Source organism: Trifolium pratense, linkage group LG1 (assembly GCF_020283565.1).
Source record: "Trifolium pratense cultivar HEN17-A07 linkage group LG1, ARS_RC_1.1, whole genome shotgun sequence".
NCBI classification, from domain to species: Eukaryota; Viridiplantae; Streptophyta; class Magnoliopsida; order Fabales; family Fabaceae; genus Trifolium; species Trifolium pratense.
The window spans coordinates 18,808,665-18,824,831 of record NC_060059.1 but is presented as its reverse complement, the minus strand read 5'-3'; the positions used below and the strand labels follow the sequence as shown (position 1 = coordinate 18,824,831).

The window sequence follows — 16,167 nt, the reverse complement described above, 5'->3', positions numbered from 1 at the left end:
CTTTTTAAATTTATTTTGGAATTTTATATTTGAAATATTTGGAATTGAATTAAATAGTGGAAGTTTCTAGTGAAAATTTATTTAGTTTAATGTGAAAAATGAAAGGTGTCCCAAAAAATTAGGGTTGAAAATTGGATAATGGGTTGAAAAAAAATTACAAAAAAAAATTATAAAACTAATAAACAAATTTTCCTTTAACCGACGAAGATGAGTTAACTAAGAATTTTCTAATGGAAAATTTTCCAACATGTGTGGTGCAAAAATTATGCTTATTATAGACGCAAAACAATTTTTTTAGCAGCCAAACGTTGATTGACACACATAAATTAAGAATGTCGGTTGGCTTATTATAGGCGCAAATAAAAAAAATTTAGCAACCAAACATTGATTTTTTTTTGAAGAAGCTAAATTAGCCCACCCAAATTGGCGTCAGAGAGAATCGAACCTCAGACCTCAAGAGGAGCACACTCCCAGGTCCAAAGCCAATACCAATGCACCAACCCAAGTGGGTTGCAACCAAACATTGATTGATACGCATAGATTAAGATTAATTGATAGCAAAATTAAGAATGTGGGCTAGCTTATTATAGACGCAAATAAATTTTTTTTAGCAACCAAAGATTAATTGATACTCATAGATTAAAGTTAATTGATAGCAAAATTAAGAATGTCGGTCACTCAATAAAAAGAGGGAAAAAATGATAATGATGTGAAATAAATTTATGTCATATATGTGAGGGTTAAGAGATGAGATTCCTAACATTAATCACAATTGAAGAACATGTTTTAGTTGTTGAAAGATTTTATTGTACGTAAAGGAGGCAGATTCGATTTTAATGTTAGACAAATTTGTATTTTTTTTAATATAAAACTGCTCTAAAAAGAGAGGAAAAAAAATAGGTTTAGGCTAAATTTCGGAATAAACTTAGAATATAAGAAATAAGAGATATTATAAGAGATTTTTGGGTTGTACAATACATTTTGTGAAGAAGAAATCTGAATATTAACCACAGTTCCTTAAACTTGCTTCTTAAGCATCCGCAATGGAACTGCACATTTTTGGGTTCTTAACCAGTCTCACACTACACATCACTAATTTATAATTTTTTTATTATTTTTTAATAATAGTACATAATTTGCATGTAGGTTCAATTGTGGACTAGATATAGTGTACAAAAAAAAACTCAATTTTGTGTTGCCTGAATGAGGTTCGAAATAGGTATAGGTACCCATAATAGAAGATCTCCGCATGAGCATGACAGTGTGAATATTTTAAGAATTTGAATTCTCAACGTTCAAATATAAGTAAAAGAATTTAAACCCATGATAATTTAATAAAGAAAATTCAAATCCTTAATTCAACTCTCAACCCTAATGGAGGACACTAAAAAATTATACCGCTCACTCTCCACCGCAACAACAACAACAACCACCACCACCACCACCGCTGAAGATCCAATTCTGAAAGACACAACCAATCTCTGTCAAACCCTATTCAACCAACTCTACACCAAGTTCCTTGAATTCTTCTCCCTTCTCCCTCTTCACAATCATGAGCCTGATGATGAAACTATGTCCCTTCCGTCTCCGGATTCACGGCTTTGGCCACTTGTTCAACATCTTTCTCTCATTCTTCGCTGCTCTCTAGTTGTTCTCACACTTCCCTATCCCGATCAGGCATTTCTCATCAATAAAATCCACCGCATTTTTCGCATCCTCAACTCCTTCACCTCCGTCACTGGAACCACTTTCTTGCTCTTTCACAACTTTCTCTCTGATCTTGACATCAAACTATCTCATTCTTGCCGTCCTTTTCTTTGTGCCGTGCTTGAGGTATTATTATTATTATCTTTTATTTTTTTTGTTTACATTTTGTTAATGTTATTGTTTGCAAAAAGTTGCTTGTAGTAATCAGTACTAGTACTAGTGTTTAGGCTCTGTTTGGCGATGCCAAAGTTTGAGCTTATGACTTATAGCTTATAACTTATAAACTCATTTTAAAATAAATAGACCTGTTTGGTAACTTTTTTTTTCTCACGAGCTTATAGCTTATTTTGATAAGTTAATTCAATTAGCTTATAGCTTATGGCTTATTATGTTTTCTTCTGATTGTACCCTTGTCATCTTACTTGAAATAAATTAAATATTAATTAAACATATTTTTTTTATGTCATTTCACATCTATAAGCTAGTTGAACCACAAATTTTACCAAACACTACAAATTCTATCGGCTAGTTTATTCGCTATAAGTTAGCTTATCAACCATAAGCTATAAGCTCATCCACTATAAGGTAGCTTATCAAATATCAGCTATCCGCTATTTTTTTTGCCATACAGAGCCTTAGGTTTCTCTTAGTAGTACATATTTTTTTTGAAGAAGCTAAATTAGCCCACCCAAATTGGCACAAGAGAGAATCGAAACTGAGACTTTAAAGAGGAGCACACTCCCAGGCCCCAAGCCAATACCACCAGACCAACCCAAGTGGGTTCTCTTAGTAGTACATTAAATAGGAGTAAGTAATTATGGTCCCCGTAATGACTATGCCGAGATTGTTAGGTTGGACACCTTGTGTGAGTTTTTGCGGTGGTACTTTCTGCTTCATCTAGAGACAATAAATATGAGTAATTATGGTCCTGTAAGTTGCGCTCAGACTGTATAAGACTGCAGGGACATTTGATATGCTAGGGCGCGGGTTTAAAACTGCAATTCTTCACTTCTCAACACTTAGTGTGTGCTAGTCTCACAACTAGACTATTTGGAACAAAAAAAATACATGAAATTATGTACAAGTCTTTTAGTTTCTGGAACTACAATGACTGCGAGAGAAATTGGGAAATTTAAGAAAAGAAGTTAGTTTTATTTCATCTGCTCCTGAGTTTTTTTGTTCACTTTGAGTGGACATCTATGTGATACTGGTGTTAGTGATTGTTTCGGCTTATCTCTGTCTTTTTTTGTTGATTGAGTGATCTGATATTCTGAGATTTGTAAGTATGCTTAGTTTTATGCATTTTATATGATTTTACTTGTAGAATGTGTATAGGATTCTTACTGGAGTTGTATTATTCATCTAAACTTGAAAATGTTATTCAAGGTATTTGCTGATGAACTTTTAAGACATCAATCATTGAGAAGGTATCTTATGAGGGCTGATACAACATATTCGAACTGTGAAAAGATGTTTGTCTGCCGATCCACCGATGATGATATTGTCTGTGTCCTGGAGGTGATATCTGCACATTTTATTCTGTCAGTTTCTAATGAGAAAGCATTTGAGAATTTCATCAGCAGATTATGTTTACATTGTGATGAAGATGTTAGATTTCCTGAACTTGGACTTGGACCTGCCATGGCATTGCTGCTTGACCCTGTCGTGTATTCTGCACCAAAGATGTTCCAGGCACATGTGCTTTCATTGGTTTCTGAAGCCATTGAGTCTGGCTTATCTTCAGAGAATTTGGATCCAGATTTGGGCTTCTACTTGATGGCATTTCAAAAATCTGCGAGCTTGTACTCTATGCACGTGTCTTGCTTACAAATGGATAGTTTTAACATCGAATTGAGTTCTGCCTATAATGGATCCCTGTTTGAGAGAGGTCATCCAACTTTTGAATCTTATATCCAAGGAAGAACAAGTAACAAATTAAATCAAGTTTTATCTCAATCAAAAAATTCATTGGACTCTTATCAGTGCAAAATCTCATCCAAAACAAAAGCTGATCTTTTGGCCGAGTACATCGAATACATGAAAGCAAGGCAGTGCATATTTGCTGATTCATGCCACAATAAGGCTGCCTCAATCTTAGATTACATAATCAATCAAACTTTCTCTCAAGATGCAGCTGGAGATGATGTAAAGCAAAATACTAGTGCTGAAGATATTTCTCTTCTTGCATCCATATTGAAGTTAATGAGTGTTTTGCTGTTAAAAACAATTAAATGTCTAAGTAACAGCGGTGATTCAGTTTGTCTGAAAACCATGGGAAGTTCCTCCGTGCGTGATGACTATGATTTCTTGATCAGCATCATCGAGCCTTTTCAAGAACTTAAATTTTGTTTACCCATTCAGACTTCATTCTATGATATGATGAAAATTCAGCAATCAAATTACAAAGTCTCCAAGTCAATGCTTGTGTACTTTTCAGGCTTGCTATCTTTAAGTTTTTACAATGGTTATGATGTGTTAGCAAAGGGGTGTATCTCTGTAATCATGGCACTGATGTCTATGTTTATTTTTGAAGAGGGGGATTTAGTTGATTTAGGCTCATCCAGGAGCCTGTCATTGAAATCCTGCACATCAGAAGTTTCGTTGTATAAGAGTCAAGAGGTCAATTGTCCTTTCAATTCTCATGCACTTCTTAAGTTAAGTTTTACTTATATTTGATGTCTAAATCATTGGTGCAATATTTCAGGGGCCTGGAAATAAACAAAGTATCTATAAAGTTGCAGCAGAGTTTCATAGAATTCGAACATGTAATTTAAGGTATGTTTTGTGTCTAACTCTCTATGGCCTTTACATATGTTGTCTTAAGTGAGTTGCATATTACCGATTTTCAATTTACACACTATCACTTCCTCCATCCCTTCACCAGCCACTTGGGCCTGCTCAAGTGGTACTGATAAGGGAATGCACTTGTGGGGTTTGGATTTTACTTATTTAAAAATTGAAGTAATCTTTCATGAGGCTATGAGATATTTAGAAATTCAAAGTACCACTCTTTATTCGATTGGATTATATCATGTTCACTTTCACTTTTCTTGGAACTTGGGGGTATTTGCATCGGCTTGTAATGCTCTGTATTATCCATGATTTGAGGTTTTCTGATCTACCTGTCGTAACTAGCATTATGCAATTAACTAATGAGGCTAGCTCCAGTACGATCAAACTGGACTGAAGGTCTAGGGTTTCGTTTCTGCTGGAGGTCCCTTTTATGCATCCGTTGTAACTTCAGACTGAGGCAACTTCCCCTCCTTAACTTTCATCTACCTTGCAGAAAAATATCACTCTTTTTTCTTTTTGAATCATCAAATTTATTAAAAACAAGACCAAGTATAAGAGGTACAAAGGTCTAAAGATCACAGACACTAAACACCTGCTAGCGCAGGGAAAGGACCAAAAGAAACAACGAACAAAACACACCCAATCGAAAAACACCAACAGAGGGAACATAGGCACTCCCATAACACCAGATCCAAAGAAATCAAAATCAATAAAAGTGACCCAAAACAAAACCAACACCAGGTCCCCTCAACAACGAGTACAGAGACCTACAAATGCCACCAAATATCACTATGCAACCAATTATATACACCCATAAACCTTGCTGAGATAAAGTGGCATAAACTACTAAAGGAATGAAAAATAGAATTTTGTTATTGAAAAATGTAGTATTTATGCATATTTGTTTTGAGAAATTGGGATGAGAGAGGTACAAGAGAGAGAAATAGCTAAGAGGGGCGGGCTTTCTCCTGATTGGTATAGGTGAGCAGCTGCTGCGATAGAAACAAAGCAGACTACTTTCTTTTCAATTTTTGCATTCTTCTCATTGATGCAACGAAAATGACAAACAGTTTAACACATTTGCAATTATCTCCATGCCCTTATTGATTAACACTGCTGGAAGAAAGGAACTCCCTTGCTACTTAGACCCATCTCATTGTATTAAAAAAGGCCTTGAATATTGAGTTGTCTGTCTCTAGTTATGTAATAATTCTATATTTTTCCATTTTGATTCTGATTTTATTTTGAGTCATGTTTATTTCTCTTTTTTATTCTAATATTTGCAGTGAGACATTCCTTTCTTCTATATATACTATTAGCTTTAGAAACTCTCCAGCTTTTTATCCAAGATCTCTCCCCATTTTGTTTTACTATTATTATGTTTAACTGAAAAATAACGTGGGTATTTTTATCCAATGAAAACATTTTCTTTCTTTTCACTATTTAGTTTTTACTTTTCTTTCTACACTCTCAAATGTCTCTTATACCAGACAATACAACAAATATATTATACCTCTCTCTTCTCACTTTCTCCTCATAACAACCAAACAAGGCTTTGTCTAACATGAACAAGTCTATCAAGTTGTGCATGGTGCACAAATAGCTATTTATATTATAACGAATACGAATTTTACAAAATCGACCGTTGGATTGAAAGTTTATATCATATAAATCATCTATAAATTTTTTGAATTTTTTTTAAAATCATTTGCTATGTTATTGAGACCCATCAAAATTAACGGTTTATGGGGTTTTATTGAATACCGTTAATTTTGATGAGTCTCAATAACATAGCAAATGATTTTCAAAAAAATTCAAAATTTTTATAAATGATCTATATGATATAAACTTTCAATCAAACGGTGGATTTTGTAAAATTCGTATCGATTATAATATAAATCGCTACTTGTGCACCATGCACAACTTGATGGACTTGTTCATGTTAGAATTGGCCAACAAACAAAGCATTAATGTTACTGTTGTACGAATACTGCTCTTTTAAGAAAACTTTCCTTTACTTGGCTCCTTAACCGTAAAGGAATTGGGTGGCATGATCCAAATTTGTCTTTTATGAAGTCTCATGGAGTTGTTCAATGTTGGATTTTAATGCCATTACTCTTTGATGCTATCTTGTGGTCTGAAGACTCTAAACCATCTTATGTTTTTCAGAATGGATTCCATAGTAGCGGATGGATCTGAGGAGACCTGTAAAGGGAAAGCGTATCTTGATTGCACATTAACCAAAAGAGAAGCCGATTATGATGAACTTGCAGACTTCATTGTGTGTAAGAAGGGGAAAGATTATTCCAGCTGGTTGAATAACCGCCTAAAATTCAGACAACAGAAGTATCAGAAAGTAATAGGCTCAAAGGAGTTTAAGAAGGAAAGAGTGTGGAAGTCTTTGAGACTCAGAAAATTGGTAAGTTATTTTGAAGCGAATGTGATATGATTGATGGGTCTGATTCACGATCAGTCCCATGTATACATAGAAGTTAACATATAACCATTTGGGTTGGTAGAATGTAGATTCCATTGTAAAGGAAGATATTTCCCTTTCTAGCTTCATAGAGAAGTACAGAACGTAGCACTAATTCTTCCACTGTATAGGAGAAGTGTAGTAGAGGATGACAGAATATATTTTAACTTAACTTTGCATGTAAACCCATAAATATGGGGAGAAAGTGGCAGCATATATATATTTGAAACGAAAAGCTTATGATCTCAATTTCTCTTCATCGTTTTTAAATATGTGATAGATTATTTTTAATTATTTTTAAACTTGAATGAAGTTAATTATTTTTTCTTTTCGAAATCTAAAATTTGAACTGTTTGATATTTACCGGACAAACCATATCCGACTGACTCCAATGAAGTTAGAAAGGTCCTAGTGCACACAACCCCAGTCACCTGTATTTCATGCCGGATTCATTCGCTACTTGCATATTCTCCACCTCATTTGGATATTGATTTGAGATACCTTCACCATTATTAAAAGTCAATGTTCATCATCCCTTGAACTTCCCTCCACAGTATTGAAACTTTTGCTCATTGTATTTCATAATCAGAATCTTCTAGTCGTGATCCACAAGAAGAATTATTATTTTAAGAGAATTTCTAAGATACATTTGAAAATTTAAATGTTCCAGTACATTAGGTTTTAAAATTATTAGTTAAATGAGTATTGTTTGAAATGATTTTTTTTTCAATCAGCAAAATAAAATTCAATTTTTTCTAGAATTTTAATCACTCGTAATAGTGAATTGATTATGATTTATGAAAAAATGTAAAAAAAAATAATATAATACTTATAATCGATGTTCGTTGAAGCTTTTGCTATGATGGCTGCTTCTTTATGAGGTATATATATGCACTTAAAATGTAAGCAGAATTATTTTGAATTCATTTTCTTAGTCATTATATTATGGAGATAAATAATCAATGCAACTTCTTTAGTTAGTCATTTCTCTTGTAATTTGTGATATTGTTATACAAATTTATATGCCGTTAAAGGTCGGTATGGTACTCTTATGTTATCATCTTTGACTATTTTGTAAGTTAACTTGCTTGTAAAACTTCTTGTTACTTATATCTATTTTGTTTTAATTGTTAATTGAAGTTATATTTCATTTACTTCATGAAGTTTTATTCCACAAATATATCTATTTTGTTTTATTCATGAACCAAATTCAATAAATCAATTATCTAATCGAATCTCAAACTTTATTCGAGTTGGTTCGGTTCATTGTCAGCATTACATATATATTGAATAAATTTTACTTATAGTTAAAGATGGAAAAATGGTCCCTGACTCTCCGTGAGCTTAGCTCATAGGAATACAGGCTTCGAATCCGGACACTCGACTTATTCGCTTTAAGATAGAATTTCTACCTACTTAGACTACTAAGATAAAAAAAAAAAAAAAAAAAGGAAAAATGTTGAGTCTATGTGTCCCTTTGTCCCACACACAAACCACATAGAGCAGAGAACAAAATAGCACCTCAAAAAAAAAACGACTAGATGCCATTGCTCTCCCTCTCCACAAAGGCTTTCCTTCTCTTCCCAAGAATGTCACACACAGCCACCAAAACGCGTCTCAGAGGCGTCGTTTTTGACATGGACGGAACCTTAACCGTCCCCGTTATCGATTTCGTTTCCATGTACAAAGCCGTACTTGGTGAAAACGAGTATCAACGCATCAAAGCTTCAAATCCTGTTGGAATCGATATCTTGAAACTTATTGATCATTGGTCTCCTCATCAACAACGTCAAGCTTATGATACTATTGCTCAGTTCGAACAACAAGCTCTTCATCATCTCCAAATCATGCCTGGTACTAGTAACTAACTACCTTATTCTTTTCATCATTTGGTTGTTTTTAACTCAATAATTAATTAATTAATTGATTATTCTGCAGGTGCTTCTGAGCTTTGTAATCTTCTTGATTCCAAGAAGATTAGGAGGGGTTTGATTACTCGTAATATGAAGTCTGCTGTTGATTTATTCCACCAACGCTTTGGGGTCAGTTTAACTTTTTAACTTTTTTTGTAATAGCTAGAATTCCACCCTTAAGGTGAATAAGTAGAATGTTGGATTTCGAAACCCCAACTACTGCATATATAATAGGATGTCCCTACTCCCTACCAACTGAGCTAAGCTGACGAGGACTAATTTTATACATACATCTTATTTCTTTATATTGTATACTTATGAGTTGTGTATGAAAATTTAGAGTTGGACTCAATTTATGTTATTTACAGTTGGTTCGCTTGTTTCATGTTTGGATTTATAAAATACTACTTTTTTGCTATGTTTGCTTGTTTCATGCTTGCATTTATAACATGCTACTTAAGGTATATAAGTGGGGAATCCTGGGTTCGAACCCTGACCCCTGCATATTGCAATGTTCCTACTGGCTGAGCTATCATGAGAACGTGGTCTTATGATTATGGTTTTAGGTTTATAACAAAACAATGTTACATTTTTATATACACATGCTTTTTGTTGTGCTTTTTTTTATCAAGTTACTATTATTGGTTGTAGTTTGAATATTGGGGTTTTAGTTATAATGTGATCCGAGGCGGATCTCGAAATAGTGACCTGAGGCGCTGAAGCGCAATGGAGGACGATAGAGGTCGAGTTTTTGATGGAGTGGTGTACTTACAAACCCTCTGACGCTTATAAAGTTAGTGGGAGATTGATAGGACCCACGTCGCTGACTCACTTCCACATGAGCAATTAATCTATCATGAGGTGAGTGTGAGAGGTAATTGTGAATAGTGCATACCTTGCTTCCAGAGGAATGCAACTCCTTAAATAGTGACGGGAAAGTTTGTTGAGAACGTTACGAGATGTGTGGATCTCGCTGTGATGTGCAGATCAATGTCTGATTAAGATCAAGCGGTCGAGATGATTCTTCATAATGTTCCATGCACAGAGCTGGGCATGAGGAGTGCAAGTCTAGTTCGGATGAGCCCTTGTTCAGTTCGGAACATAAAGTATGGTTGTTTACTATTCCATTTCGTTAATCCTAGCGAAAAAAAATCAGTAAAAGGAAATAAGATTGTGGCATTTGAACTACTGACTTAATTAGACATGTATGTGTAAGTTATTTCCATAACAAAAGATAAAATAAAGTTAAACTGTTTAGCTATCTTAGAGAGATTTTGGAATTAAGATGAAAACAGCTTATGAACATGTCATAAGTGGTTTCCATAAGCTCGTACGCAAGCCCCTAAAAGGTTCATCTGCTTTTTTACCTAATTTTAATGGAGGCATAATAATTGAACTAGCAGATTTTTTTAGCTCTTCCCCTATTTTCTTTTCTCATATTCAATGGCTCATAGTATGGTGAAGAAAACTACTATCTAATTATTTTTTTTCTTTCTTTTTTAAGTGTTGGCTTCTTTCATTAATGTTAAGCCTCTTTACTGCAGATTACATTTTCTCCAGCATTAAGCAGGGAGTTTCGTCCTTATAAACCTGATCCAGCTCCACTACTGCATATTTGTTCTCTTTGGGAAGTTCAACCAAATGAAGTAATAATGGTTGGGGATAGCCTTAAAGATGATGTAAGTGGTTTGTTCCCTGATAATTTGATTGAACATTTCATGATTTATGAGTACCTACTGGCACACCATTGGCAAATAAATAATCTATAGAAACAATTGCAAAATCAGAGGAAGAAATGCCGAACAGCAAATGTTTTCACAACAAGATCCAGAAAGGACAGAAAAATAAGGAGATATTGAAATTTTTTCATATAAAATTGGTTATGCAATGCCGAGTGCTGACTAGTAGACCTTTTAGTCAGCACTTTAATCATTAGTCTGCAAACCCATCGCGTGATTGCCTGTAATAGATGCACCCTATGGCTCAGTCCTTTCACTATGCATTGTGGTATTTAATTTGCCCATCACTCTATCCATGTCAATTGTATGCCACTTCTAATACCGGCATTTGATTTGCCGCAAGGATGAGGGCTCTTCAGAAATTAGTGGCGTGCACAGGGAAGCTTCAACCCCCTGCTCTAAGCAATTTATTTCAATTCTATGCAAATATTTTCCTAGTAAATATTTGTGGATTCAGATGTATTTGAAATTGGATGGTTAATTGATTCATGTTGCTTGTGTTTTTTTTTTTTTTTTACCATTTTGCAGATTGCTTGTGGAGGGCGAGCAGGAGCACATACATGTCTGCTTGATCAAACTGGAAGATACAATGCTCCTGAGTATGCTAATGTCGATTTCAAACCAGATTTCAAGGTAACTTCCCTCGCTGAAGTTTATTCACTTCTGGAGACAAATTTTGAATTGTCACCATGATGCCAAGTTTTGTTTGCGCGGAACATTTATTTTGTGGTTTATGATATAAGAATCTGGAGGTGACATACATTTGGGGCTAGTTTTATTCCCCACCTTCTGTAAGGTCATGAAAAAAATCCTTGAAAAATTTTTGGTTGGAGGATTTCACGTGTAATTTTTTATAATAATGTTGTAAAATATCTTGGACAGTTGATGCCAAGTTTTATTGACTTCTTAGGGCATGAATGCCACAAAATAGTGGTAACTTCCAGAAATTAACGTCTATTTTATTGTAAATGATGTTACCTTAGCTTCTTTGGACTTGTGGGTTCTATTTTAGATTTCGTAACTTCAATTTCTCATGCTCGTTTTGACACAGAAAAGCATCATCATCGCGTTGGCATAAAGCTAATAATCATGACGTTTTCTCAAAACTGTTGGGATTTTTTTAATAAAATGAAATAAGAAAAAGTACTTCCTCCACTAGAGATTTAACTTTCTAGAAGAAAAGAGTCTTTTATCCATAAGTGCATCATATAACTACAAAATGGAGTTCCTTTTATAAAGGTATACTTGTGAGTTGTGACTGTACATGCATTGCAAAAGCGACTATATATATTTGGACAATAATTTGAAGAAAACTCGTATTTAGAAAAAGCACAAATCACACATCTGTGATATTTTGCACCGTGCCACTTTGCTGTTGGCAATGAAAAGATCATCTAAACAAATCCTGTTGCAAGATTATCTTTGATTCTTTGACATCCTACTTCTAATAACTTATGACAAGCTGAAAATAGACATCTCCGTTTCCGTAATATTAAGTTAGTAATAGAAGCATGTTAACTAGCAGCACCTCGTAGTGATTGCTTAATCTTCACTTTATGTACATTACCCGAATTGATAAAACAGTAGAAAATATGTATGTATATCACAATAAATGAATGAAAAAAAAAAGAAAGGCAAAGTTGATGAAGCAGGAAAACCTGCATTAAGAATACAGATGTTCATATCTTGATTATTCTTTTTAACTGATATTTCGTCCTGTATTTATTTTTGAAGATAGCTATGATTCACCTCAATAGTAATGGTAAACTATGCAAGAGAGCATTCAAGCTAAGAACCTAAATAAATAAATTAATACAGTATTAATAATACAAGAACCAACATCTCTTAACGCATGCAGCCAACTTTCTGTTACTGCTATTACATTTGGAAAAGAAGCTCCTTGGTATTATCAGGTTGTAAATCAGAATGTGAGCTCCATCAAAATCCGTATTCTTTTATTCATATGGGTAGCTTGCTTTTGTCACCCATGCAGTAATGAGGCTGGATTAAAATGAATCGATTTAAAAATGATTCTGGTTCCCACAGTTTCTTTTCGAGTTATCGGTATCCATAATTTATCACCATTAAGGTTTTTTCCTCTTCTTCACGATGGTCGGACTATATAGAACATCCGAGAACCTCATCTGCACATTGATCAACTGCTCAGTATCTCAGGGGGACCAATTGCACTCACCATGTTCTACAATGTTGTCACCTCATAAAGTAAACCATATTTATCAAAATCACCAACAAGGTGGGTACTATTTGCAGTTTTTCTCACCAAGCAAGTAATATCCGAGTTGGCTGTGCTACATGGCTGATCAATTCCAGGAGATTTAAGTCAGAATATCAATATCAGTACAACCCCCATCTGTCATTATTGATACAAGGTCATTGATCATTTCATAGATTGAACTAGAAGAAGGATGTGCTTTATCAGCAACAGTGAAAGAATGAGTCTTACGACCGATAGTTATCCAACTGATACCAGGAACTTTTTTTAAACCTCTCTGTTTCATCATTGTTCTCACCTCAGTTACATCATCCCATCTTCTATTAGAAGCATACGTATTTGAAAGTGCGATATAATTTGAAGGGTTTTCCGGTTCTAGCTCTAAGAGACACCTATAAGCCAAGTCTCTTGTCATTGAATTCCCATGTATTACAGAGGCAGTTAAAAGAGATCCCCAAACACTTGGACCAGGATTTATTGGCATTCCTTTGATGAATTCCAAGGCTTGATTGAGCCGGCCTGATCGACCTAACAAATCTACAACACAAGCACAAATTTCAACCGATGGTTTCATTTCATACTTAGTCGTCAGGGAGTTATATATACTAATGCCCTCATCTACCAATCCTGCCTTGCAACAAGCAGAAAGAACACCAACCACTGTTATCATGTCTGGTTTGATCCCTTGCTTAAGCATTTCGTAATATGTAGTCACAGCTTCCTCTCCTTTCCCATGTAATCCATACGCAGAGATAATCGAACTCCAAGTTATAGCATCTTTGAAGTAAGAACCATTATGAAATACTCGTCTTGCATAATCTAAACTCCCACATTTGGCATACATATCAATCAAAGCGTTACACAGGGAAATATAACCATTCAACTCCATTTTAATAGAAAACGCGTGGACTTGTTTCCCTCCAATTAATCCAGAAAGCAAGCCACAAGCCGGAAGCACACTAACAAGCGATACTTCATTGGGTTGTATTCGATCCTTGCTTTGCATCTCACGAAGAAGCATCAACGCATCCTCAGGTGCTCCATTCTGTACACAACCATTAATCATTGCAGTCCATACATATATGTTTTTACGTTTCATTTGGTCAAATACTCTCCTACTAAGAACAAGTTTATTACTCCTTGAATACATATCTATCAAAGAAGACCCCATATGAACATCTGATCCCATTTTCAAATCCAATCCATTCTTCACAAGATAACAGTGAAGTTCCCTCCCATAATCAAACCTCCCAGCATTATCACAACACAAAGGTAAAAGACTAGCAACAGTGAAAGCATCAGCCTTATAACCTTCACATTGCATTCTTCGAAAAAAATTCCACAAATCACCAAATAAACTAGAATCAAAATTTCCCAAGGCAGCAGCACATCCAGAAATTATAACATTAAACGAACCAACATTTCTCTGAGGCATTTCATCAAACACCTTCATCGCATCACCTAACTCACCACATCTACTATACATCGACATAACAGAGTTGGCAACAACGATATCCGACATAAACCCAATTCTCATACTCTTCCCATGAATCAATTTCCCTAAAACCAAATCCTCAAGCTCACCAGAAACTTTGGAAATTGTAGCAAGAGTGTAATCATCAGGCATCAAACTATCATCACGACAACGACCCATTTCGCGGAACAACGTAATGGCTTGATCAAATTGATGATTTTTGACATGCCCATTAATGAATGAGTTCCAGAGATAAACGTTCTTGGTGTGAACAGAGTAAAAAACGAGTCTTGACAGGGTTAATTCTCCACATGTGGCGTATGCAGAGATGAGCCTGGTAGTGAGGAAAGGGTTTTGGGAAAAGCCATTTGAGAGGATTTGAGAGTGACATTGTTGGGTAAGTTTTTGAGCATGAAGGTCGATGCTGAGCTGAAGAAGATGAAGGAGACTCTGTGGTGTAAGGAATGCAGTGGCAGAGGTTGTGAGAGAGCATGTCTTCGTTAGAATCATAAGAGCTATCGATTTCTTTGAGTTTGGTTTTGGCGGGAATGAAAGAATGATTTAACCCACAAATTGAAATGCAAGAGGTTTATGTTTATACACCAACTCACATTGATATGAAAGTTATTAACATATTGTGTTTGGTTTGTAGATATAAACGGTGGTTGATTATTGGGTTTTGTATCGATCAAAAATCCGATAACAGGCGGTCCAGTGAATCACGGAGAGACTCTAATAGCATATTAGAATTGAGAGTTGAGTCTAACTCAACCTTAAAATCTGCTTGTAAGTTGATAATTGCCTCTTACTTATAAACTTTTGTCCAAACCAACTCACACCCAATGTTGAAATTTCTTACCAACACATAAAGGTTGACTTGTGTTAGTTGAATTTACATTCAACCTTGTTGGTAGTTGAAGATTGTTTCAACTTTGTGTTGGTGTGGATCTTGTTCCAACATTGTCTTTGTTGAATAGTTATTCAACATCATTCTTTGTGTAAACGAATAGGTGATCCCAATTGGGTTAACGAAAGACGGGAGTGAGAGGGGAGTCTCTTATTTAGGAGAGACCCTAAATAGAAAGTGATTGAGTAGTTTTATTAGTCACCTTTGAATATGAGATTATTCATATATAAGATCGATAGGCTAAAAATTACTAATAATATTTTTCTTTTCTGGATTGATATTCCCCAGAAACCAGAGTCGGTAAAGTTGCACCGAACTTGAGTAAACAATTACTTGTGTTTTTTAATGCTTTTCTTTATTGTTTTCAATATTTATTTTACTTAGTCATATTATTGTACACGTTATGCAAGACATCGTGTACAACATCTGTCATCTGAAGAACAAAATTTTCGATAATAATTTTACCTAAATAACTAGTTTTTTAAAGAGAAGATATTCATTATTCTTTTGTTAGTGAAAGAGTTAAACACGAGAGTGACTTCTTTATCACTTTAAAATTTTTTGTTTTTCCTCCAAGCCACCAATCAACCTTATACTTTTTAACTACCTATACCTATTGAAAATTCATAGATAAAAAGTTTAATGTTAAACTAAAATTCTCAACACAAATCAATTGTGTAAATATTACTTCATTATTTCTCCAACATCAACCAAATAAACTTAAACCATATAAATCTTAAAGACCATTTTATTTTTCTTGACAAATTTAGGTAGTATCTATCCTTCTTTATTTCTAGATTCTAAAACTATCATACATGATACTATAGATACTAGCAGAATGTAATGTCCAATCGATTATACAATAATACTTTTACATACATGATACATGTTAAGGGTATAATCCACAAGTAAAAATATGGTATGT

General features: G+C 34.6%; 3 protein-coding genes across 3 annotated transcripts; 2 read left to right on the top strand and 1 right to left on the bottom strand.

Annotated features, from left to right (window-relative positions):
* Window positions 1-1,339: 1,339 nt before the first annotated feature.
* LOC123902500 lies at window positions 1,340-7,225 on the top strand. Its single transcript, XM_045952247.1, has 4 exons — window positions 1,340-1,833; window positions 3,094-4,326; window positions 4,412-4,482; window positions 6,670-7,225. The coding sequence occupies exons 1-4, from the start codon at window positions 1,375-1,377 to the stop codon at window positions 6,947-6,949; spliced, it is 2,043 nt and encodes a 680-aa protein (XP_045808203.1). The 5' UTR covers window positions 1,340-1,374; the 3' UTR covers window positions 6,950-7,225.
* A 1,241-nt stretch (window positions 7,226-8,466) lies between these two features.
* Window positions 8,467-11,634, top strand: LOC123902498 (haloacid dehalogenase-like hydrolase domain-containing protein At2g33255). The gene is made up of 4 exons (XM_045952246.1): window positions 8,467-8,830; window positions 8,915-9,018; window positions 10,434-10,568; window positions 11,157-11,634. The coding sequence occupies exons 1-4, from the start codon at window positions 8,518-8,520 to the stop codon at window positions 11,319-11,321; spliced, it is 717 nt and encodes a 238-aa protein (XP_045808202.1). The 5' UTR covers window positions 8,467-8,517; the 3' UTR covers window positions 11,322-11,634.
* A 776-nt stretch (window positions 11,635-12,410) lies between these two features.
* LOC123902497 (pentatricopeptide repeat-containing protein At3g57430, chloroplastic-like) lies at window positions 12,411-14,927 on the bottom strand. Its single transcript, XM_045952245.1, has one exon. It carries the CDS (start codon window positions 14,843-14,845, stop codon window positions 12,965-12,967), a length of 1,881 nt encoding a protein of 626 aa, XP_045808201.1. The 5' UTR covers window positions 14,846-14,927; the 3' UTR covers window positions 12,411-12,964.
* Between the last annotated feature and the right edge of the window lie 1,240 nt (window positions 14,928-16,167).